The 24,654-nt window shown below is 53.4% G+C and overlaps 2 protein-coding genes across 2 annotated transcripts; one reads left to right on the forward strand and one right to left on the reverse strand.

The window, feature by feature from the left end:
• Positions 1-920: 920 nt before the first annotated feature.
• Positions 921-11,364, reverse strand: NEURL2 (neuralized E3 ubiquitin protein ligase 2). Its single transcript, XM_054980819.1, has 2 exons — positions 10,677-11,364; positions 921-1,036 (listed from the first exon to the last, which is right to left on the reverse strand). The coding sequence occupies exons 1-2, from the start codon at positions 11,362-11,364 to the stop codon at positions 921-923; spliced, it is 804 nt and encodes a 267-aa protein (XP_054836794.1).
• Positions 11,365-15,561: 4,197 nt separating this feature from the next.
• Positions 15,562-24,429, forward strand: CTSA (cathepsin A). Its single transcript, XM_054979488.1, has 15 exons — positions 15,562-15,604; positions 15,807-15,997; positions 16,076-16,193; positions 16,518-16,568; positions 16,679-16,765; positions 16,855-17,010; positions 20,711-20,802; positions 20,945-21,029; positions 21,230-21,321; positions 21,439-21,517; positions 22,001-22,149; positions 22,231-22,306; positions 22,414-22,503; positions 23,146-23,250; positions 23,890-24,429. The coding sequence occupies exons 2-15, from the start codon at positions 15,807-15,809 to the stop codon at positions 23,971-23,973; spliced, it is 1,455 nt and encodes a 484-aa protein (XP_054835463.1). The 5' UTR covers positions 15,562-15,604; the 3' UTR covers positions 23,974-24,429.
• The last annotated feature ends 225 nt before the right edge of the window (positions 24,430-24,654 follow it).

A 24,654-nucleotide genomic window follows, 5' to 3' on the forward strand; every position in this document is an offset into this window, starting at 1 on the left:
TTGGTCCCCCCCCCCTCCTGGCATGGCCTGGGTTCCTCACTTTTGGCTGACCCGGATTCTTGAAGCAGCAGGTGGCTGCACATGGGCAGGTTTGAGAGCAGACACCACTCGCTGGGCCTTTGTTCTGCGCAGAATACCTGGGCGAGGAGAGAAGAGGCTTTACCTTGACTGAGAGGTGGGAAGAAGCCAGAGGAAGCTTTCCCCACCCCGTGATCGGCCATGGCACTGGGGGCACCTGGCAAGTGCTGCCACTTCAGTGCTGCACCGGCCCTGAACTCCCTCCATTCTAGAACCGGAGTCACAGGACTCGGCCCTTACGTCACACAGAGCCACTGTGCAGCCACTGCCAGGCCCCTCTGCCCAAGGTGCAGGGTTTGCGCAGCTCCCAGTAGGTAGAGCCATTTTCTCTGAGGAGCTGCGTGCCCTGAACCGCCCTTCATCAGGAGCCCAGTTGGGTTTGCACTTCCGCCGCGTTGACTTGTTTTGCTCTGAGGCAATTTTTAATTCATCTGTCATATTGATGAGAAAACCCAGCCTTCCTCGTGCTGCCCCTTCCCCCTCCAAAGGTGTGGCTGTCTGCACATCCCATCTGCTTACAGACGGCGTGTGCCACTTTGTTCATGCCCTCAAAGGAAGTGTACAAACGCTTCCTTTAACCAATACTTCCTGTTCCAATCTCTTGACAAAATCCATCTTCGCTGCCTAGGACTGGACTTCTCCTGCCCTCTCAGGGTCATTGTTGTGGCCTCTGGAAGTGGCAGCACACACCACAGAGGACAGCTCCATTTCTCCCACTGGATGCAGGACCCAGGAGCGTATTCTGTCCGTGGAGCATTTCGTGGATTGTCTAAATTGGTCCGGTCCCATAAATCCTGGGGGTGAACGAAGGGTGCAGTGCGCACACAGCAGACTGGATCATTTCATTCATATTTGCAGAAGTTCTTCAGTAGAGGTGGGAGGTCGAGCCCATCAATGGCCAGCCGATGCACAATGTGTTTCTGGATGGCCAGCCGGCAGAGGGTCTGCAGGGAACGAACTGGAAAGGAAAAAAGGGGGCGTTGAGGTTTGCAGTGATGCAGGCTGGTCAGGCTCCGCCTTTCTTACATGGAGAAGGTGCCCGTCTGAGCCAGCGCTCGAGGCGTGAACTGCAGACGTGCTTCTCTGGAGGCCCCAGTCAGAGGCAAGTTTCAGTCTGATCGGAATGGGTTAGTTCAGCCTGACAGCACGCCTTAATGAGCCTGTCCCCTCTGGCTGTTCTATGTGGCTCCTCTGAAAAGCCCCCAGCACGGACGCCAGGTCTTGGTGCTCCTCCTCCCCCCCCGCCCCCCCAGGAAAGTTTGGAGACTCTGGGACTTCCCAGGTTAGAAAAGAGGCTGCTCAGGGGGGACGCGGTCGAGGCTTGTAAAGTTATGCAGGGGGTGGAGAAAATGGATCTGGGAAGCTTTTTCTCCCGCTCCCCTCATACTTGGGGCACCCCATGAAGTAGGCTGGCAGACGGGTTCAAAACAGACAAAAGGAAATTCTTTACTCAATGAGCGCTTAAACTGTGCAATTCACTGCCAGTGGAGTGGTGACTAATAGCTTTAAAAGGGATTAGACGGATTCATGGAGGAGAGGCCACGAGTGGCTCCCAGCCATGGTGACTTAAGGTGAGCCTCCATGCCTAGAGGCATACCAGACCTCTGAATCCCGGTGCCAGGAGGCAGCAGCAGGGGAAGGTCTCAGTCCCTGTGATTTCCTCCTTGGGCCTTCCAGGGCAACTAGTTGGCCACTGTGTGAGACAGGACGCTGTGTGAGACAGGATGGATCACTGCTGGGATCCAGCTATCTCTCACGTCCCCTGCCTAAAATGCCAAGCCTGGGAATGGGAGGATTTGTTTAACTGCGGAGAGAGTGTTAGTCCATGACAGAGTTTCCACCCATCTTTTTGCTTGAGGCCATAGGCCTTTGTGCAGTCAGGCACAGCTGTTCAGACACAGCAGGAAAACTCCCAAGTTTATTGTCTCTGGCATGCTTTGAGAAGATCTGCTGACTACAAGGAGACAAGCTTTCCAGCTGTGCTGTCAACTGTCCTGAGCGGGTTGGGACCGGCATATCTTCGGGACCACCTCTCCCTGCACGTTCCCCGGAGACCGCTTCGATCAGCGGATAAATGTTTACTGGTGGTCCCCAGCCCTAAGGAAACCGCCTCGCTTCAACCAGGGCCAGGGCCTTTTCAGTCCTGGCCCCAGCCTGGTGGAACGCTCTGTCAATGGAGACCCGGGCCCAGCGGGACATATTGTTCCGCCGGGCCTGTAAGACAGAGCTGTTCCGCCAGGCGTTCGGTGGTTGAAGGGGGCGGTGCCATGTTGGCCTCCCACCTTTGGGGGAGGGCGGTTTCTCCCCACCATTGCACTTGGTTAATTTATTTCATTATTGTTTTGTATATTGATGTTAGTATTGTTGTTTTCTTGTTTTTATTGATTTTAAACTGTTCACCGCCCAGAGCCCCTGGGGATGGACGGTATATAAATTGAAATATAAATAAATAAATAAACTGTCTGCTGAGCTCTTGCAAGATGTCATTGTCATAATTCCCTCCCAGCCCCTCTGAGTTCATCCCCACCCCCTGCTCCTGCACAGCCAGCTAGCAGCCAAGAGAGCAAGTGGGTCAAGGGACTGTGGGAGGGGGAGGAAAACTACCTGTCCTATGGGATTCCTTCACTGCCACCCTCAAGACCTGTTAAGAATGCTGGGATGTGCCTTGAGCTTTGCCACCACCATGCCTGCTTGCTTGCTTCTTTCTTTCAAAACATAAATCAGCACAGAACTATCCAGTGGGAGCTTATTCACAGCAACAGACAATACACAGTGGTATAGTACAGTCACCAATGCATCTCTCTCAGCCATTTGCTCTCCTCAAACACATATTTGGCACTGGGAGAACACCAAAAAAGGAGACGTTGGGAATGTAGAGAGTAGTCTGGTGTTGGCTAACCACCCTAATGCCGTTTTAGTTCCTTAAAATGTTATTCACAACAATAGCTGAACACACTTTGGGCATAATACTGCAGGCTGCAAAGCCGAGGTACAGAGTCTAAGAAAATCATGGGGGAAATGGAGAGCTTCCTAATCTAACCCTAGGACAGAAATACCTGACCATCATTGGGGCTCCCTCAAGAGGAGACGGGCATATGCGTGTTGATGCAGCCCCTTCTATCCTGGATGAACCCTCTCGCTGCCTCTGGCTGGAGGTGCCTCAATGCAGCTGTATTTTTCCGATCTGAAGGGGGGCCTCAGGCTCTCATTCATAACAGTCACAAAGCTCCCTTCTATTTGGTGGTTAATTAACTGGTCTTGGAGGAGATTCTCTGAGCCTGTCACGAGCAGGACTGGCTGGGAACTGTGCAGGATTCTCTGCAGAGACAAGCCTCAGACCCTTCCCTTCGTGGGCCAGAGCTTCCTCTTGACAGGCACTTCCCTTTTTTCTTCTGCAAACTTGTTTCTGGAAAACTGAAGTAATTTTGCAGAAACAGGAATTAAGGATGGCAGGACTAGACCGTGGGCCGTGAGCTGCTGTTCTGGGCTCCTCTGCCTTGCTCTAGGGCAGGAACTGTATTGCCACTCGCATCTTTCGAGGGTGGTTTTTTCCCCCTTTAGTATCTGCAGGCTAGGAATGTGGCTCTCTTCCCTGCTTTGTTCCAGGCCAGAGTCATGGTGTGCTGTGGAGCAGGCACTGTGCCGGGGGGCTGTGCACGCTGCCATCTCCGTGCCTCTCAGCAAGCGCCAAAAGACTCTCAGAGCAGCCCATTAGCAGGAGGCCATTGAGTTGGCGTTCTGGGCCTCGTATTCCGGCTCTCCCTCCTCTCGTGTATCAGGCAGGCGGGCGCTAAGGAAGAGGTTCTTTCTGAACAACATGCCCTCCTCTAAGTATATTTATTTTATTTACTATCCACTTTTCTCACCGGGATCTAAGGTGGATTATGCATTCAAGTGAAATACAGTCAACAGGTAAGGACATTCACCGAGCAAGAACTACAGTGAGCACAGTTAGGACATGTAGTGAAACAGGTACCATCGGGTGCAGTAGCAGAAAATTTTGAAAATAAGCACCCCGTTTCGCTGCCCTGTCCTGCATTTCCCCACAGAGAGGAGCCAGCCCTCCTCTAGAGCACAGAATGAGAACAACGTTGTTCGCTTGTGGCAGGCACGCTTGGTTGTGTTGTCCGGCTATCACCTCTGGCCAACAGGCCTGCCAGGTTTGGGATGTGTCAAGAATCCGTGAAAGCTAATCTTTCAATAAAGCCCCCAACTTTTTTTACATACAAAGTTTCCAATGTATTGTATCATAAGGATGAATATATAGAATGGTAAATCCATTCAATACATAAGTTAGTAGTCGTGCCTGGAACTTGTAGAATATACAACTTAACCTTGGAAGAGACTCAACAAAGTATTAACTTCGGAATTTGCATAATTTTTGAAGATTTGTAATGAATCTTTGGTTTTGAAGCACCAGCACTTTAGAGAATCAGTTCCTATGACCCCCATGCCTAATGTGTATTTAGAAGACTGTAAAGGTTTGATTATTTATATGCAAATGAGTTTTCATAGTGGAATTGTATAAATTATGAATATTTATGTACTGATATCTTTACATTATTGCATGTTAAGCACTTTTTGGATGGAATAAGTTATGTATTGAATGTATTTAATATTCTATTTATTCATCCTTACAATACAATGCACTGGAAACTTTATTGAAAGATTAGGTAGCTTTCACAGATTCTCTACCTTACTCAGCTTTTTCCGTGATGCTCTCTTGTTACCCGGTTTTGGATGTGCAGCAAAGACCCGTGAAACCTGTTTAGCAGAGACGACTGCGGGAATCAGTGTGCTGCTTTCGTACCACCTCCACTTTCATACCACTTCTGCCTCTCTCCTCCATCTTGAGTCACTCGCATACCTCAGTACTACAGACTGACAAAGTGCCTCCCAGCAGAGGTCCTGCTTGGAAGGGCTGAGCGGCTCTCAGGTGGCTTGTTCTCAAACGGGTTGGGGGACAGACTTGGTGCTCCCTTATAGTCCCTGGCCTTCTGAATGCCCGTTCTTGGTTCCTCACTTTTCTCTCCCGTAACCTCACTGAATCAGTTCCACCTGCATCCCAAGGACACTCTGCTTGTCTCCCCCACCCCCACCCCCGTCTCACATCTTGAGTTCTGCCTTTGGCAAATGAAGAACCCTGTGGGGTGGAGCTGCAGACTCTGCCAGGGCCCCATAGCATGGCTGTGACTGGCGTGGCATCTGTGCTGTTTGCCATCACTGCACATACTTCTGTTTAGTATCTGTGCAGGTGGTGATCCAACCGGGAGACCTGGGAGCATGACCAGTGCAGTTCCTGCCACACTGCTCAGTCACTGGTTCCAGCCAGGCTCCTTCGGCTTTTGGCCTGAGACAGCCCTCTGACCCTGGGACTCCACTCAGCTGCATGCTGTGCTAGCGATGGTTCACCTTGTCTCCCCATGGCCCTGAGAACAGCTTGCAAAGGCACAGGTGCCATCCTGGATGGAAGAAGTTGGCAACTATGGGGCTCCAATAAGCCATGCAGCTTGGCAAGGCGGGGGATCTCCAGGGTGGCTCATTGGCTGGGCTATCCTCCCTCTCATGGTTTGCAGGCTCTGAGGCTTTTGCTTGCCTCTTGCTTCTCCCCATGTGGGGAACAAACCAGGAGCCCGGACCATGCTGTCCTAGTGCCTTTCCACTGAGCCAAATGCCTGCCTGTGCAGTGATCTCTGCCTGGCCCTGTGTGGTTGGTGCTGGTGTCAGAACTGCAGCAGAGGGCCTAATGCCTGCTGGCACGCCTCCTTTGAACCTGTTTGCTTGGCCCAGTGGTTGGGATGCTTGTCTCAGGTGCGGGGCTGTGGGTTCATGCCTTGGCAACGTCTTTTGTTGTCTGTCTTTACGTTTTTCTGGGGATGGGTTTGTGTGCGCAGCTCAGAGCAGAGCAGAGATGGCTGCGTGTGTGCGGCACTTCCGTTGCTTGTCAGGCCCTTGCCAGGGAAGGTGGGCATCCTGTCTGCCTCATGGATGCCCATCCCTTCTGGGCTGGGGGGGTGCTTCCGTTGGGGGTTGCACTGCTGCTAGGCCTTGCCTTCCTGTCTGATCGCCAGGCAATGATTGCGCGCCACTCACTGGGGCATCATCAGCTGCTGTTTACTGATTGGTGGGTGCTGCTGGGGTTGCTATGGGCTCCAGCGTGCTTGCTAAGCCATCTATGCCTTGTGGAAGGCATGTTATTTCCTCCTGCAGAATGCCCTTAAGGAATGGACAAGTGGTGCCCATTTTGCATCAGCAGCTGCCCACCTCTGCCACCCTCAGGATTGCACTGTCCCATCTGTTCCTACTCTTGTCAACATGGCCATGCTGTAGAATACATGCTTTTGCAATCCAGAAACTGCAATTGGTTCAGCAGACAGCAACCCAGTTATTGTCAGGGACCAACCAACAGGAACATATCTCGCCTATGTTAGCCACTATGTTGGCTGCCAGTATGTTCCAAATTCAGTTCAAGGTGCTTGTTATAACCTTTAGATCCCTTCCACCCTGGTCCTCACATCTAAAGGTCCGGGGCTCCCCATATCATGCCAATTGGTTGTTGCCTAGGTTAAGGCTAGATGTTTGGCATTTACCCACATCTGGTGCATTTCAACAGTGGCCACCACCTTGAGGAGTAGGCTCCCGGGGGAGGTTAAGGAAGTGCTGAGAGGCTGTGTATGCTAGGGCTTTTAATACAATTTGAGCTGCAGGTGTTTTCCTAGAGGTTATAGGGTTTTATTTTACAGTTGTAAGCTGCCCTGGTCCACAAGGGAAAGGCAGGGTATAAACTATTCTCATAAATGAAAAATGGGAAGTCAGGCATTTGTATGCAAATGAGCATCTTGGCCTATGTAGGTTTCGTAGTAGCATTAGTAGAGGATTGAATAGCTTCAGGCCTTAAGGAAGGCAGAGCCCTTGGAGCTTGGAGTCTGCCTCATATAGTGAACATGGCTGCAGAGCTCTTTACAACAGAGCATGAGCTTTGTCCCTGCCAGACCCTGCATATTGTCTGCTGGCATAGTAACCACATAAGAGCCGGAGAGTGGCTATCTGCAAGGCCCACTGCTCATAGATGCAGGACTCGTCTCTTCCCAATTTGGGTGGCTGTTGCATGGAAGGGACAGCTGTAATTTCTTTCACCAAGGGATAGAGAAGGCCTTGAGGGACCAAAGGGCTTCCTGCCCCCCAAAATCACCACCTTGGAAGTCTATTTCCCTGCTTCTCCATCAACTGGGCCACAAAGGTAAGGCAAGAGGCAGCAGAAAATGGGTCTGGAAGCAAGCCATAGGAGGGAAACCATGGGTCAAAAGTGAAAGCGCTGCTACCCCATAGCTGGAGTATGCTTAACAAAACAATGGCCCACAGACTGGAAACACTCAGTCTACATTCCAATTTCAAAAAAGGGGGGATGCCAAAGAGCTCAGCAACTATCAGACTATCATGTTAATTTCCCATGATACTCAAAGTGATACTCAAAATTCTACAGCAAAGACTTTTACCATATATGGAATGAGGAATGCCAGATGTTCAAGTTGTGTTCAGAAAAGGAAGAGGCACCAGAGATCACATTGCAAATTTATGATGGCTAATAGAACATGCCAGCAAATTTCAGAAAAAAATTGGCCTGTGTTTTATACATTACAGCAAAGCTTTAGACTGTGTGGATCATGATAAGCTATGGAGAGTCTTCAAAGAAATGGGGGTTCCACAGCATCTGATTGTTTTGATGCGCAACCTGTACTCTGGACAAGAGGCTACTGTCAGATCAGAATATGAAGAATGGTTTCCATTTGGCAAAGGTGTCAGACAAGGATGCATATTATCTCCCTACCTGTTCAACTTCTATGCAGAGTATATCTTAAGGAAAGCTGGATTAGATCTAGAAGAAGGTGGAGTGAAAATTGGTGGGAGGAACATTAACAATTTTAGATATGCAGATGACACCACATTACTGGCAGAAAATAGTGAAGACTTGAAACGACTACTGATGAAGGTCAAAGGAGAAAGCGCCCAAGCAGGATTAAAGCTGAACATCAAGAAGACAAAAGTAATGACTACCGAGGAACTATGCAATTTTAAAGCTGACAATGAGGAAATTGAAGTTGTTCAAGATTTTCTATTCCTTGGCTCAATCATCAACAAAAAGGAGACTGCAATGACGAAATCAGAAGATTGAGACTTGGAAGAGCAGCTGTGAGGGAGCTAGAGAAGACCCTTAAGGATGTGTCTCTGGGAACCAAGATCAAGATTATTCAAACAATGGTATTGCCCATTACGATGTATGGATGTTAAAGTTAGACAGTGAAGAAAGCTGACAGGAAGAAAATTGATTCATTTGAAATGTGGTGCTGGAGGAGAGTTTTGCGGATACCATGGACAGCCAAAAAGACAAATAAGTGGGTACTAGATCAAATCAAGCCTGAATTATCCTTACAAGCTAAAATGACAAAACTGAGGCTACTAGCAACAAAGCCCGTTGTGGGGGAAAATGCAATGGGCTCTAGAAAGGGGAGGGCAGATGGGCTGGCATTCCCCCCTCCTCTGTCACTGATCCCAACCAGATGAAGGCAGGGGGGCAGGCATGGCCACCTGCTCTGTTCCTGATCCCAGCTGGTTGAAGGCAGGGGGCAGGCACTGCTGCCTGCTCCGCGCTTGATCCTGGCCTGGGCTTCCTGCCGTGGCGCATTCTCTGGAGGTCTGGCTGCTTCATCTGGGCTTCCCTTCACGGCAGCACCCTCTGGAGGCGCACCAGGGTAGGAAGTGAGTTGTCTTGAATACACTTAGCCTTTTATATAATAGGATCATACTTTGGTCGCGTCATGAAAAGACAAGATTCTCTGGAAAAGTCAATAATGCTAGGAAAAGTGGAAGGCAGTCGGAAAAGAGGAAGACCTAAAATGAGATGGCTTGACTCAATCCAAGAAGCCACGCCCTCCAGTTGCAGGATCTGAGCAAGTCTGTTAATGATGGGACATTTTGGAGGTATTTCATTCATAGGGTCGCCATAGGTCGGAGGCGACTTGATGGCACATAACACACACACACAGGACTGCCCCCACCCTGATGTTTCTTAGCTTATCCCAGCAGCTGGGAAACCAGCCCCTGTGGAGGCCCCGCCTGCAGCCCTCTCTGCAAAGCTGCAGAATCCTAGCCAATGGGAGGTCCTGTCCATGGGCCATTTCTCTATGGAGCCTGGAGGCTGCCCTCAGCAGGTCGAAAGCCTCAAGCTGCCTCCAAACGAGAAGACGACCCAGGAGCCTGCTCGCTCGAAGCCAGGGCTCCTGGGAAGGCTTGGAGCCGCTGCCTTCCCACCCCTCACGGCCCAACTCTGAGCTCCCACTTCTGCTGTTGACTCCCTGTGTTTCCCTGTGAACTTGGCTCCCAATTATCTACTCCAAATTTATATATCACTTTAAGAGTCCAAACATTATCTTCTTGTGATCCTGATGACAACTCTGTAAGGTAGGCTAGTATTGTTACGCATGCACTGCAGTTGGCGGTGGGGGAGGGGGGAGGTTGAGAGGCTGACAATTGAACTAAGGCGGACAAAGTGAGTTATGGGCTGAGCCAGTGGGGCGGGGGGGGGGGACTAGGATTTGGGAAAGCCAAATTCAAACCCCTTTGAGCCATGAAGCTCACTGGACAATCCCAGGGCAGATTCGGAGCCCAGCCTACAAAATGGAGAAGGGGAAGACCTTTGTGCTCTGTCCTAAGCCTCCTGGAAGAGGGGAACAGCAGAAGTTTGGGGGGGAAATATCCCCACGGAGAACACTAGCCTCTAAGGTTCATCTGAGCTAAGGTTGCCAGTTCTGGGTTGAGAAATTCCTGGAGCTTTGTGGTGTGGAGGCTGGGGAGGGAACTTGACAGGGTATAATGCCATACAGCCCAAAGCAGCCATTTTCTGCAGAACTAACTGATCTAGTCTGAAGACCATTTGTAATTCCAAGAGAACTCCAGGCCCTACCTTGAGGTTGGCAACCCTATTCATCTCTAAGCCACTGACCTATACAGAATCACAGACCTGCTCTTAGTCCCTTCCAGACGATTCAAGTGTGTCCATTGCAGCCTCCATTTGCAGCCTCTCTGCGCGTCCTTGGCACGGCCCTTCCCTTGTCTTACGTAGACTGAGTCCTTGTGTGGCGAGGTTCTCTCTCTGTCTAGCGCAAAACACATCACCAGACTTTCCTAACGAGTTCCACCAGCAATCCACCTGGCACTGCCTTTGAGCGCTCTCCTCCCTAACCAGGCTAGCGCATACGTCCGTCTGTCCGTCCATCTATCTATCGAGCTGTCCAGCTATCTTCTCTTTTGCTGCGTCTCCACACTGTTCTGCCCTTTGCTGGACCACCCTTCTCCAGGGTCCCAGGCAGACCGAGGGCTTGCCCCTCACCTGCCTCCTGAACTTCCATGCCGGTGACTGACCAAGGATCCTTCTGCGTACCAAGGAAGCCACGGCCCCTCCCAGGCAGCTTGCCATGTTGGTTTTTGTTTTTAGACGCTCACTTGGGAGCTGAGCATAGAGGGAGACTTTCTCATTCTACTCAATCATGCAGTTAGTACAGAGCTAAGCTGGGGCAGGAGGGGGGGCACACAATACCTACAGCCGTATTCCACCTGGATGAGTCGGACACTCTTGGTGGAAGCGAACACATCAACCACGGCGTAGAGGGGGCGTGAAGCGGGGAGGCCCCTGGCGCTGGGCCCCATGTCTTCCCCATTGATGACCATGTGCATGTCGGCCGTCCCGTCGGGCTGTAGGGTGTAGAGCACCCCAATCCGGCTCCTCCTGGCTGTGGCAGGGAGCACATTCGTCTTGTACAGGTCGTCCAGGATGTGGCTGTATCGGCCAGGTCTGCTGCGCCCCACCAGTTTGTCTCGGGGGATCCTGACTTGTTCAATGAGCAAATAGGGGTCAGAGAGGAAGCCACGCACTCTGCCCGACACTTGCTCCGCAGCGGCGTCTGGAGTGATTCGGTTGTGATTGCGGGTAATTGCGAACACCCAGCTGTCTCCCCTGTTGACCAGGTCTGGCAGTGAGTATTCCGGCACTGCCTCCAGGCTGCAGGGATCACAGGCCATCAGCCCCACCCGGAGGTGGCCACACCACCCCAGCTCCTTCTCCTCAATCTCCACCAGGAAGATCTCCCCCGGGGCCAGCGGCTCCTGGCTGAAGCACAGGCCGTTGGCAAAGCTCTCCACTCGGGTGGCCTGGGTGCGGGAGGGATCGAGGCGGACGTTGGCCCCGTGGACCTGGTGGAACCTGCTAGAAGGGTAGCTGGTGGCCGCCATCTCGATGCCTCCCAAAGGCAGGGCTGAGGCTATTTTTAAGTGGGCTCTGAGTCAGGCAGCTGCTGCCCACTTGAGGTCTCCAGAGAGGGGGAGGACAGGCTGCTGGAACTGGCCCGGTCCTAATGCCCTGTGGCTCCCCTGTCAAGAGGACTTGCTTGAGCACTGCAAAAGGGCCCTGCCCTGCATCTCGCAGTCTCCGCTTCTTTAGTCAGAAGTTCTGCATTTCAGCTCTCAGTAAAAATACTTAAATGCAGAGCAGAAAACCAATATTAAAATATGGCCCCTAAAAACAACACACCCTCCCCAGTAATTAAACGTCAGAGAGCCTGCTGAAAACGGTGTGTTTTGTCTGCCTTCCTGAAAGCCAAAAGAGGAGGTGGAAAGCGTGCTTAACTGGAGGAGCTAAAGAATCTTCGTGCCACCGCCAGAAAGAGCCGGTCATATGCCACCAGGCAGGCTCTGCTGGGAGAAGGCAGTTCATGTCTCCTGGTCCCAAACCACTGGCAAGGGTAAAAGCAGCACTCTGCGTTGTGCCCGGAAACAAACGGGCAACCTGCAAAACTGGATTCACATTGGAGTCATAGGATCAGAGGGCCGACTGTGGCAGCCACACTTTGAACTAGTCTGAGTGTGTTACATCCTGAAGCTGCCAACCCGGCATAACTGGGGCTGGGCCGAGCTAGTCCAGAGAGGGCCTTAATCGGTGCACCGGCCTCAGTCGACCCAAGGCGCACCAGGGTGGCCCTGCAGCGGGCAGCACAGGGGTTCTGAATACGGCCTCGGCAGGCAGATTCCGGGCCTTGGGCTTGCCTGGTCCACAATGGGCTTGCGAAGATTCCTGAGCAGGATCAGCAGGGCTTTAGGCACAGCCAATGCTGCCAGCAGGATCGACTGTCACCCTGGACTCCCGCGTTAAGTTCACCCTCCGCTTTGCATGGAGGGGTGTATCCTTTGGCGGGGCTCAGCTGCTGTGTTTTCTCTTTGCTCCTCCCTCACGACAGAGAAGAGGTGGAAAGCAGGGGCAGAGGCTGGAGAGCGCAGCCACTGAAAAGACCACCTGCACTTCCATCCTAAGGCCACGGCGGTAGTGGGCACCACCGGTCAGAACTTTGTAGCTCTTCTGCAGAAGGGGAGTGACAGGAGTGCCCCCCCCCTGGAATGCACAGCTGCCCCACTACAGCGCAGTGACTGCAGAGCGGTGTGCTGACAGTGCCCCCGTGAGCAGCACACATGGGTGCTGCCAAATCCTGCCTGCTAGTGCGGCCCCAGCCCCGGGTGTCACATAGTCACTGCTCACACACAGCCAGAGGAGAACAACAGCTGGGCCCTATACCCCCAAGGGGACTGGGGGCACAGACACCAGCAGCAGCCTCGGAGCCAGCACACTCTGGTGAGCTCAACTATGGCGGCTCAATGCCACCTGAAGGGAGGGAATTTCAGCCTAGGACAGGCATAAGGGTGGTACGTAACCCCCCCAGCTTCTTTAAATGGAATCAGGTCATCAGGGCCAGATGAATTGCATCCTAGGTTACCAAAAGAACTTACTGATGGAATTGCGGAGCCTCTTTCTATCGTTTTTGAGAATTGTTGTGCCCATCTTCAAGAAGAGGAAAAAGGAGGATCCAGGTAACTGCCAACACGTCAGCTTGATGTCCATACCTGGAAAGGTTTTAGAACAAATCATCAATCAATCATCAGTCCTTGAGCATTTAGAAAACACAGCTGTGATTACTAAGAGTCATCACGGGTTCCTCAAGAACTCGTCATGTCAGACTAACCATCTCTTTTGAAAGAGTTACTACTTGCTGGGTCAGGTGAATACTGTGGGCATAGTTTATCTTGATTTCAGTAAGACTTTTGATAAGCTTCCACATAACATTCTTGTTAACAAGTTGGCAAGATGTGGTTTGGATCCTATTACTGTAACTGGTTGACAGATCACACCCAAAGAGTGCTTGTAAGTGGATCCCTCATCCTCTTGGAGAGGAGTGACAAGTAAAGTGAGTGCTTCAGGGATCTGTCCTGGGACCTGTTCTGTTCAACATTTTTATAAATGACTTGGATGAAGGAATGGAGGGGATGCTCATAAAATTTGCAGATGATACTAAATTGGGAGGGGTAGCAAACATGGTAGAAGACAAAAGCAAGATTCTAGGTGATCTTGGCAGGCTGGAAAACGGGGTTAAAACTCACAAAATGAATTTAAAAAGAGGTAAACGTAAAGTTCTGCGTTTAGGTAGGAAAAAATCAAAGGCACACTTATAGGATGGGGGAGACCTGTCTTGGCAGTAGTACATGTGAAAAGGATCTAAGGGCCTTAGTAGATCATACAATGATCTACTAAGTGTGTGATGCAGCAGTGTGATGCAGTAGCTAAAAAGACGAACGCAATTTTAGGCTGTATCAAGAGAAATATAGTATCCAGATCACACACAAGTGATGGTATCGCTTTACTGTGCTCTGGTTAGACCTCATTTAGAGTTACTGTGTACAGTTTTGGACACCACAGTTTAAGAAGGATGTTGACAAGCTGGAATGTGTCCAAAGGAGGGCAACAATGATGGGGAGGGGTCTGGAGACCAAGTCTTAGGAGGAAAGGATGAAGGAACTCAGTATGTTTAGCCTGGAGAGGAGGCAACTGAGAGGTGATATGACAGCCCTCTGCAAGTATCAGAAGGGCTGTCACATAGAGGATGGAGTGGATTTGTTTTCTGTTGCCCCAGCAGGTTGAAATTAAAGCAAAAGACTTTGGGAGTAAACATTAGGAAGAACTTCCTAATGTTAGAGGAACAGGTTTCCTCGCTAGGTGGTGGGCATTCCTCCTCCTGAGGTTTTTAAGCAGAGGCTTGATGGCCATCTGTCAGTTATGCTAATTCTATGACTCAGTATGACTTTAAGCAGATCGGAAGGGCAGGAAAGGATGAGCCAGGGCCGAGCCCTTTCTGATGTGCCCAGGGTAATGCCAGTCAAGACCTTGGAGTCCAGAAGGAACTTGCCTCTAGGCCAGATTGGCTGGGGGTCCTGGAGGTTTTTTGTCTTCCTCTGGGCATGGAGCAGGGGGTCGCTGGGTGTGTTTGTGTGTGTGGCAAAAGGAGGGGGGTGCAGAAAGCAGCTGTACTCTGCCACTCTCACTGCCTTGGGTGAAACGGGCGGCAGCCCCAGAAGACGTGCCCGCTGGTCGTGATGATGCCGGGGCTGTGCTTTCTGTTGGGGGCTGCTACAGACTCACAGGATGAGTGTTAAGGCGTTTTCCCAGCAAGGTCTTCGCCAGTCGTTCTGGGTGGCCAAAAAGTAGTGTGACATTTCTGGACCCAAATCATGACAGGCAGAAGAGAGGATCTGATGTTGACCCCCTCCTGAAAATGGCAAACATCGCGGGCTGCAGGTGCACCGGGGGGGGGGCGGGCTGAGATCCAATCTGGGCTTTGACTTGCAGACTTCCGGCCAGTGAAATCAGCAGTGGGCCTCTAGCTGTACATGCCATCGTCAGTGCCAAGCGACCGCGCGCGCGTGTCCGTCCCCCCCGCTCAGCAATCGGTCTTCACATACGCACTGCCCCTGAACATGGAGGTTTCCTTTCAGCCATCATGACTAATCCCTTTTCAAGTCGTTTAAGCCACCACTGTGCTGCGCGGCAGCGAGTCTTTCTTCGACCGGCCCTGAATCCGTTGTCTGGAATCAGGAAACGGCTCTATTCAAAGCGCCCGTTCTTAAGGCCGACCTCCTTTCCTCGCAGGGAACCACGCTGGGGCGGGTGAGGGGGCTGAGCCTTTTGGGTGGTGGCCCCTGTTCTGTGAAACGACCTGCCAGAAGGACCCGCCAGCTGTGCTTTTCCCGGGGCCTTTTCCGGGGGGGGGGCAGTCCACGCCCTCCTGGAAAATCTGGCTGGGCGAGTCCCGCGGGCTGCTGCCTTATTCATGGTTTCTAGATTGCGAGTTCGGTTTTAGGCATGAGGCAGAAGGCGGTGCGGGAGAAGAGAAGGAATAAATGCAAGCAGGAATAAATGCACGAATGAATGGATGAATATGCGGGGCTCTGCGCCAGGAGCGTGCCGGTTTGCTCGGAGGAATACGGTAAAGCGCGCCCACACCCGGCGTTACGGCAGCAGCGCGCTGATCCGATTGGCCGGGCGCGACGGCCCTGCCCCTGTCAGGTGGCCGAGGCGGGTCATATGAGAGGCGGTCACGTGCGCCCGGCCCCATTCGCCGCTCGGGAGGCAGGAGCCGCTGCAGGCGAGAAGGTGCGCTGGGACGGGACGGGCCGGGCCGGGACGGGCAGGCGCGCGCCAGGCCGAGCAGCGGGGCCCGCGGGGCCCCCTCCGCCCGGCTCCCCCTCGGAGAAGCGGCCCCTCTCACGGTGGTTCTTCTCTCTCTCTCTCTCTCTCTCTCTCTCTCTCTCTCTCTCTCTCCCTCCCTCCCTCCCTCCCTCCCCCCCGCCCGCAGATGCGTCCTGCCGGAGCCGCGCCGCTCGCTTGGCTGCTGCTGCTGGGCCTGGCGGCCGGGGCCGGGGTCGGGGTCGGGGCGGCGCCGCCGGGGCACGAGGTGGCCTTCCTGCCGGGGCTGGCCAAGCAGCCGGGCTTCCGCCAGTTCTCGGGCTACCTGGACGTGGACCAGGACAAGCACCTGCACTACTGGTAGGGCGGCGGGCGGAGGGGCCGGGCCGGGGCCGGGGCTGGGGCTGAGCCGGGCGCTCACCGGCCGCTCCCTCGCAGGTTCGTGGAGGCGCAGGGCGACGGCGCGGCGGAGAAGAAGCCCCTGGTGCTGTGGCTGAACGGCGGGCCCGGCTGCAGCTCCGTCACCGGCCTCCTGACCGAGCACGGGCCCTTCACGGTCAGTCGGGCGGGCGGGCGGCGTCGCTGGCAGCTCCCTGCGTGGCCGGCGGGCCTGGGGAGCCCCCGGCGGTCCTCGGCACCTGCGGCGCGCTTGTGGCTGCCGACCAGCTGACTCCGCCGGGACCGGAGGCGGCACACGCGGTGTCCCCAGGCGGCCCGGCCCGGCCCGGCCAGCTGGACTCTGCCCGGCCTGCGTGTGTTGCCCTCGGGCTGGCTGGTCACGAGAGGCTGAGCTGGCGGCTGGGCGCTTCGCCCCCCGGGGCAGCCGCTCTTCCTCAGCTCTGGCAGGGAAGTGACCCGGCTGCTGCGTCTCCTCTTGTAGATTCAGGATGACGGAGCCACCCTGGAGTACAACGACTACGCCTGGAACAAGGTAGGGTATTCCCTGCTCCATCCAGCCCTGGAGATGGCAGCAGAGCGGCTGAGCACCTCCCCGGCTCTCAGTGCTGTTGGCCTGGGAGTGACCTGCCGCTTCCTCTGCAGCTGGCCCACGTGCTGTACCTGGAGTCCCCCGTCGGCGTTGGCTACTCCTATTCAGACGGCAAAGACTACCGGACAAACGATACTGAGGTGAGTGCCGGTTCGTGGCTGGGCCGCTTGTCTTTCCCCTTCCTGCTGCTGGCTGGCCGAACATTCCCTCTTCCTTTGTCGCCTACCAGGTGGCCCGTGTGAACTACCTGGCCCTGAAGGAGTTCCTCCGCCTCTTCCCAGAATACGGTGGCAAGGACCTGTACCTCACTGGCGAGAGCTACGGTGGCATCTACCTCCCCACCCTGGCAGTCTTGGTCATGGAGGACCCCGGCCTCAACTTGAAGGTAAGGGAGTAGCTTAGATAGAAAGGGTGCTGATAAGCAGTAATAATACTGCTTATTCGCCCAGCAGTAGTAATATCCTTGGGAAGAGCTTTGGGTGGGGCAGGGGTGCCACACAATCTTGTCTGCCAGGCTGAGGCTTCTGCCAAACTGCGTAAGCAGATCCTGAGTGCTGCCAACTTCAGGTTTCTGGCAGAGTGCCTGCCTGGCTCCAAAGGGTGGTGCTGTCAGTCTAGGTTGTCTTGTGATGCAACCCCCTGAAGCTCAGCAGGGATCTGTAACTGGGGGGCCTCCTCCGTCAACTTCCAACAGACCTTTATAGCTGCTTTCGGACCAGCATGGTGAATGGGGTTAGAAGACGTGGTCGAATTTTTCTCTGTCCCAAGGGTTATCGCCCCCAGGGCGTCAAGTGCATTGGCTGATCACACTGAGGTTGGATAAAAGTGCACAGAATCCAGGCCCACCATCTGCTCTGCCTGCTGTCTCTTGTGGCCTGTGGGGTTAATTTTTGTGGGTCTGCTAACCAGTTTAGGGCAGTGGTTAAGAGCGGCAGGACTCTAATCTGGGGAGCCGGGCTTGCTTCCCCACTCGTCCACTTGAAGCCAGCTGGGGGACCTTGGGCCAGCTTCTCGGAGCTCTCTCAGCCCCACCCACCTCACCGGGTGATTGTTGTGTGGATAATAACAACACACTTTGTAAGTTGCTCTGAGTGGGCATTAAGTTGTCCGGAAGGGCAGTATATAAATTGAATGTTGTTATTATGTTATGAACCATGACTTAAGAGCTGCTTGTTATTGATTATAGAGCCATGGAGGACCAACTTCCATCTGACCGAGCCATAGATTTATTTACTTTTAAAGAGTATTTATACACTGTTTTTCACCTGAAACTCAGCACTCTGTGGCTTTGAAACCTTTAAAACCATAGACAGCCACAGATAGCCTAAGATCAGAGTATAATCAATGGCATAGCATGATGGGGGCAGGGGGGGCAGCCGCCCCTGGTGCAGAATTTGGAGGGGCGCAAGATGTGTCTGCCCCCCGCGCCACCACCGCCACCACAGGGAGCTCTGCTGGCTTGGTACCCAGCAAACTGGCAATGCACAGGTAGCACAGTTGTCCATACAAGAGCAGCCAACTTGGTGCCCAGCAAGCCGGCAGCCTCATGAGCGTGCGGGTGACTGCGCTGCACCCTTCGGGAGGGTGGCCATGCTGCCCGTGCGCAGCCGGCTTGCTGGGCGCTCAGCCAGCTGAGCTCGCTGCGGCCAGGTCTTGCGCGATAATGTCACCGGAAGTGACGTCATCATGTAGGCTGGGGGAAGATCCCTACACCGGGTGCCCTGCAGCTACGCTACGCCACTGAGTATAATCACTCAAAAAATCCGCTGCTCGCTGCTTAAAAACTCAAACTTGGAAGAGAAATACACCACCAACAAAAATACCTACAGAAACAAAAATGTGCAACAGGTGGGAAACAGTGTTTCTCAGTGCAAGGAAAGCCAGGTACATTTCTTCTCACATTGCTCATCAATTGATACATCTCAAATGCAGATGTCCAAGCCAACATTACATTCTTCGTGGGTCTTTCTTCCCAGCTCCTCTGCGGGTACTGGTGTGGGGTCTCTTTTTGAATTTTACTTAATAAAGAAGGATATAAAGGTCGTAATGTTAGCTGCTTTGGATAACTACTTATCCATTCTGGAATCCTGGTAAAACAGGCCCATCCCCAACTGACTTGTTTATGAGCTCTACCTTAACACGTCAACCAAATGCCCTCAAGAATAAAGACTTGGCCTGGTTTCTAAATGTGACTCACGCAGGGGCCCAGCAGCCCTTTCCGGGGTGGGGGAATGGGCCACAGAGGCAGTGGGCCTGTAGAGAAGACCTGTGGTCTGCCAGGTCTCCTTTGGAGGGCAGAGCAGCTGCAAGTGCGTAATGTGACGAATGATTTAATTCGTATCCAATTCAGTGGTCTGCACCATTCAGCCTTGTGAGAATTTTTCCCATTAGTTGAACCATGGTAGAAACCTTATCGAATCTATATGATAAAACGGTCAGAGAGACTTACCTTCTGTATTTATTTTATTTATGTTTTTTATATTCCGCCTTTCTCACTGAGACTCAAGGCGCATTACATAGCGTGAGATTAGTACAATTAGTGGCAAGGACAAGGGCAGGCATTTCCATACCGTGCCAAGAACATTTCCATAAACAATGTCATGGGGTAAAAGAATATTAAGTTTACAAAGATATAGTATTAGCAAGGCTCCAGTATGGGGTTGAGGAATTGCTGAAACAGAACATAATCAATTCTAGGACTTACAGTGAACAACATGAAGCACAGGTAGGATATAGGAGTACATACTTAAAGCAACAGATAATATGTAAGGCAACATAATGGTGAAAGCTATGGTTTCTAACTCATTAGCGAAACATCTGGGATCCCTTTCCTACAATACCACCCTTTTAGGTGAGAAAAAAGGCCTTTTTGAATAATTCAGTTTTGCATTGTAATATGAGAGGTCTAGTCGTTTGATCTATTGCAGCAGAACAAGCAGGGAACTTCTGTTAAATTCTTTGTTGAAGATAACGTGTAACTTCTTCTATCAGGCAAAAACGTACAGGTGCTACTCCTGACATTTCTCAGTCGTATTTAAATATACGGAGTTTAAGGTAAATTGAGTTTTAGCTGCCTGGCAGAATGCTATGCAAAGTTTTAAAGACTCCTCGCTCCAAGACACACCTCAGCTAAAATCCCCCCCAGATGTTGTTAGTCTTATAGGTGCTACTGGACTCTTTCTCCAGCAGAAGCCAGGGTAGTTTTCACACGGCATCTTTTTAGGGAAGGTGACAGATACAGAGAGAAAAACCGTTCCGACTTGAACATGTGACTGTCTTCTAGATAAAACAGTTTCTTATCTTACTACTCTTGTACCCCAGTGGGGGACCAAAGCAGCTCACAGTGTTCTCCTTTCCATTTCCCGCTCCCCTCACAGCAACCCTGTGAGGCACGTCAGGCTGAGAGTGTGAGACTGGCCTCAGGTCACCTGGCACACTGGCAGAGCAGGGAATCGAACCTGGGCCACCCAGACCCTAGTTGGTCGCTCTAGCCACCGCACTACAAAGTGATGATAACGATATAAGGATGAATGAACCCATGCTGTTAGAATACAACTATTCTATTATTAATTTATCAAAGCAACGTTGTGAGGCTAAGCTTGGCGCTGGTTTGCAATAAATCTTCTGCTTTGTTAACTTCACAAATGAGCAGCCAGGCGTCATGACAGTCTTGTGTTTTTTCCTTACCAGCTGCTGAACCCTATTAAAAGTACATGTAACGTGATTAATATGAAACTGAGAGCCAGTTTGGTGTAGTGGTTAAGACCTCAGGACTCTAATCTGGAGAGCCGGGTTTGATTCCCCCCTCCTCCGCTTGAAGCCAGCTGGGTGACCTTGGGCCAGTCACAGCTCTCTCAGCCCCACCCACCTCACAGGGTATTTTGTTGTGGGGATAATAATAATATACTTTGTAAACCGCTCTGAGTGGATGTTAAGTCATCCTAAAGGGTGGTATATAAATCAAACGTTACTAATTTTTATGATTAAAACCGTTGCACATGCAACAACATGGAAGCACCACGTGGTGCTGTTAAGGGGCGTGGGTTGAGGGTCCCCTGCTGACGTTGCTGTCTTGTGGGTACCAGGGTGTTGCAGTGGGCAACGGGCTGTCCTGCTATGAAACCAACGACAACTCCCTGGTGTATTTTGCCTACTACCATGGCCTCCTCGGCACCAGGTGAGAGCACATGCTGGGGGGGGGGAGGCTGCTGGTGCCGCAGTCCGGAGGGGAGGGGCTGGCATGTCACTGAGGCCCCCCTTCTCCTGTGGTGGGCAGAAGAAGCAGGCAGCCTCCCAAGGCCGTGTCTTTTCTCTTGTAGGCTGTGGACAGACTTGCAGAATTTCTGCTGTTCAAAGGGGAAATGCAACTTTCACGACAGTTCGAGCTTGAACTGCACTCTTGCGGTGAGCGTGGGCTGTTGGTCTTCGGAGTCCTCCCAGCGTGCTGCTGCCCTAGGTCTAGGCCAACCTCCTGCGTCCAGGAGACCCTGCTTGTAGGGCTGGGCTGTGAGCCTGTAGTGTGGGGTGGGGTGGGGTGGGGTGGGGTGTCTGTACCTGCTGCCTGCTTGGACTGGTTCCCAACATTCTTTTGTGACTCTGTGTAGATGGTGGAGGTGATCCGCATAGTGGACGAGTCGGGTCTCAACATCTATAACCTCTATGCGCCGTGTGCTGGGGGAGTGCCCGGAAGCTACAGGTAAGCCTGGCCGCCTGCCAAGTGATTTCCCAGGGCTGTGGTCTGAGTGAGTGGCTCTGAAGAGCAGAGCCCCGGGTGTCAGGCAGGAGCTCAGGAGAGGCTTGGCTTGGCTTCCAGGTACGACGACGGAAAGCTCGTCACTCACGATCTGGGGAATAACTTCATGCTGCAGCCGGTTCGTTACTCTTGGAGGCAGGTAAGAGCTGCTCTGCCTGTGGGGTGAGACTGTCCCATCTTCCAGGGAGCGGGAACCCCCTCCTGAATTCACAGGTATTGGAATTTGGGGGGGTGGGGGCATTGAAAGACACGTGAGGAATTATAAGGGCTTTGGCCTGGGTCCTGCTGCAGAACTCCGTTCTCTGGGAGCATCGCTGTTTCTGAGAATTGGCCTCTGATGATGGAGCAGCCCCCTTTGGCCATCCCTGTTGGCTGCTCCAACTTCAGAGCTCCCACCCATTGGCAGCCAAAGCTCAAAGAGGAGTGGGGTCACGCCTTTCAGGCAAGCTTCGGGTGCTTGTGGGCACAGTCGAACAGAGGCCAAGTTCGCTCTCTGGTTTTTCCATTGGAACATCTCTGGCTTTATTCCTAATCTTGGGCAAGGCAGGAAGGGGTGACAGAAGGTAGCTTTGAAAATTAAAGTCATTGTTGCCCCCCCCCCCCCCGCCAACTTGTTCCCCAGAATCTGCTGGCGTTGCCTGCAGGCAAGAAGGGTGTGCGGCTCGACCCTCCCTGCACCAACACCACCGCCCCCTCCACCTACATGAACGACCCACAGGTGCGCAAGGCCCTGCACATTGTTGACGATGGCCCTGAGTGGGAGATGTGCAGGTGAGAGGCGGGGCCTGGGGGGCGACGGGGGCTGGAGCACAAGGCCGGGGCCTGACTCTGCCACCTCCTTCGTCTTTGCAGCTTTGCGGTGAGCCGGGGCTACAAGCGCCTCTTCACCAAGATGAATGAGCACTACTTGAAGCTGCTGAGCACCATGGTGAGGGTGGGGCCCGGCCAGCGTGTCCCGGCGGGCCCTTGCCCTCTCCACTCCTGGGGGGGGTGGATTTGCTTGGGGCGCCATTAACGGGGCGGTTCTCCCCGCAGAAATACCGCATCTTGTTGTACAACGGGGACGTGGACATGGCCTGCAACTTCCTGGGGGACGAGTGGTTCGTGAACTCCTTAAAACAGAAGGTGGGCTGAGCAGCTGGGGGGCGGGGAGAAGGGGCAGCAGCCGCGTCTCTTAAGCAAGTCCACGTCCGTATTGCAGCTGGCGCTACTGAAGCACTCCAGTCCTCGTGGAGGCTGCAGGGCTTCCTGTGGGGTGGGGCAGCATCCTTCCCCCCTCTCCTGGCCCCTCTGCTGCTTCTGAACCCGGCACAAAGCTCTGCTCTGGCAGATGAGTGCCCCTGGCCCCAAATACTCTGCCCCAGTGGAATACTCTTGATACCAAGTTAATTCTGGGGGGGGGGAGAGTGCTGTTAAGGCCCCCGTTTCCAGCTCCTCCACCCTGACTTGCAGAATGGATCCCATCTGGACCATGAAGCGGCACCCCTTGTAGAATCTAGCAGTTCTGGGTATTGCTGGAGCAGCAGGAAGAACCGGGCTGGCTGAGCCCTTTGCAAATCTCGTTGGAGGCACGGGGGAGGCCCTCCGCATGCTCCTCTCCCCACCACCCTGCCCTTTGCCGGAGGCCTGGCTGACTCAGCTTGCTTTCTGGGTCTGTTGCAAGGACTGCATAGCGAGTTCCTCGACTTACAGGCATCTGCGCAGGTGGCCAGGCAAAGTCACAGCTGGGCTAACAAAATTGGGGGGGGGCTTGGTCTTTGCCCCCAGGTGGAAGTCAGTCGGCGGCCCTGGATCTACACAGATGAGAAGGGGCAGGATCAGATCGGGGGCTTTGTGAAGGAATTCACTAACATTTCCTTCCTCACTGTCAAGGTAATTGTGTGTGGGGGGGCTGGGGGGGCTTTCGTGGGGGAGAGGAATTCTCTGTGGCTGGAGCCTCCCCCCCCCCCAGTGTGTCTGGGGGAAGTTAGTTGTGCCACAGAGCGGAAGTGCTGCTCTCCCTGCTGGGTGGATCTTTAACCTGAGCTGCTGCTTCCGCCAGCCCCCACCCGCTTCCGCCCTGGTGTGATGAAGGGTTGAGGGTCCTCTCTCCTGCAGGGGTCTCTTAATAAAATACTCTTGACAGACCGCAGGCTGAGGGCTGTACAGTGATGGAACTCCCTGCCGCAAGATATGGCAATAGTTCTTGTCTGAATGGCTTCTAGACATAATAAATAAAGATCAACCTCACACTGGCTAGCTAGTGGTGGCGGCCAGTAAATGGAGCCTCCACTGCCGGAAGCAGCCTACCTCTGAGCAGCAGCAGTCTGGGCTCGGGGCCTGCTTTCTCACCTATTCCCATCTGATCACGGAGGCCAAATTCTGCAGTCAGCCTGCTGCTGAATCCTAGCAGGAGAGATGTCAGCACAGCCAGGTTACGGCTGAGAGGGCCCCCTCCCACTTGGCAAGCTTGGGTGGGTGGTGGCCAGGGGGGGCAGCAGTAATTCAACTCTTGGTGTCCCCTTCCCACAGGGAGCAGGCCATATGGTGCCCACTGACCAGCCGCGAGCCGCCTTCAACATGTTTGAGCGCTTCATCAACCGGAAGCCCTTCTAGCGCTGGGGCTGCTGTGCCTCCCCCTCCAGGGGTGCTCTGCCTCCACCCCTCCCGCAGTGGGGCTGCTGCTGCTGCGCCTGTAGTGTTGTGATTGCAAAGACCAAATCCTGCACTCCTGGCCCCCAGCCCGGGCTGCTGCAGGGGCCGCTCTCACCACTGACGTTCCTCCCTCTGCCCTGTAGGCGTCCTGGGCCCCCGCGGTGGTCTGTGGTGTTGGGGTGTCTGTCGCAGGGCTCTCCCCTCCTGTTTCCTCCTCTTTTGCACTGCCTTTGGGAAGGGCGAAGGGGCCTCCGAAGGGCCCCCTTCTCCGCCTGAGTTCTCAACCACTCATCACGATGAAGGAGTCTGAATGGGAGGGCGAAGGGCAGCCTGGCTGGGCCAGGGCTTGGCTGGAGCCCCCCTCTCTGCAACTCAAGTGGGGTGCAGGGCATGCTATTAAATAGTTTTTCGAAAGGAGTAACAGGTTTGTGTCTTTTACCTCTGTACCCCCACCCCAAAGCACCAGAGGTCCCCTTCCCCTGAGACTGCTGCTTCCCCTTTTTGCTGTGCTGGGAGGTGGGCCAAGGAGCAGCCGGGCAGATCGGCCCAAGAGGAAGCTGCTGTGTTCTCCTTTCCACTCAGCTATGCAGGAGAGGAACTTGCCTGGGTTTCAGATCCTGTTTGAGGGGAGGGGGCTGTTTC

This window comes from Eublepharis macularius, chromosome 5 (assembly GCF_028583425.1).
Source record: "Eublepharis macularius isolate TG4126 chromosome 5, MPM_Emac_v1.0, whole genome shotgun sequence".
NCBI classification, from domain to species: Eukaryota; Metazoa; Chordata; class Lepidosauria; order Squamata; family Eublepharidae; genus Eublepharis; species Eublepharis macularius.

What these genes read in the sequence shown, in the direction of transcription:
- NEURL2 (XM_054980819.1), bottom strand. Translation starts at nt 11,364, where the DNA reads ATGGCGGCCACCAGCTACCCTTCTAGCAGGTTCCACCAGGTCCACGGG. An exon ending in CATCCAGGTGGAATACGGCT is followed by an intron (nt 1,037 to 10,676) that starts GTAGGTATTGTG and finishes TTTCCTTTCCAG; the next exon opens with TTCGTTCCCTGCAGACCCTC.
- CTSA (XM_054979488.1), top strand. Translation starts at nt 15,807, where the DNA reads ATGCGTCCTGCCGGAGCCGCGCCGCTCGCTTGGCTGCTGCTGCTGGGC. An exon ending in GACAAGCACCTGCACTACTG is followed by an intron (nt 15,998 to 16,075) that starts GTAGGGCGGCGG and finishes GCTCCCTCGCAG; the next exon opens with GTTCGTGGAGGCGCAGGGCG. An exon ending in CCGAGCACGGGCCCTTCACG is followed by an intron (nt 16,194 to 16,517) that starts GTCAGTCGGGCG and finishes CTCCTCTTGTAG; the next exon opens with ATTCAGGATGACGGAGCCAC.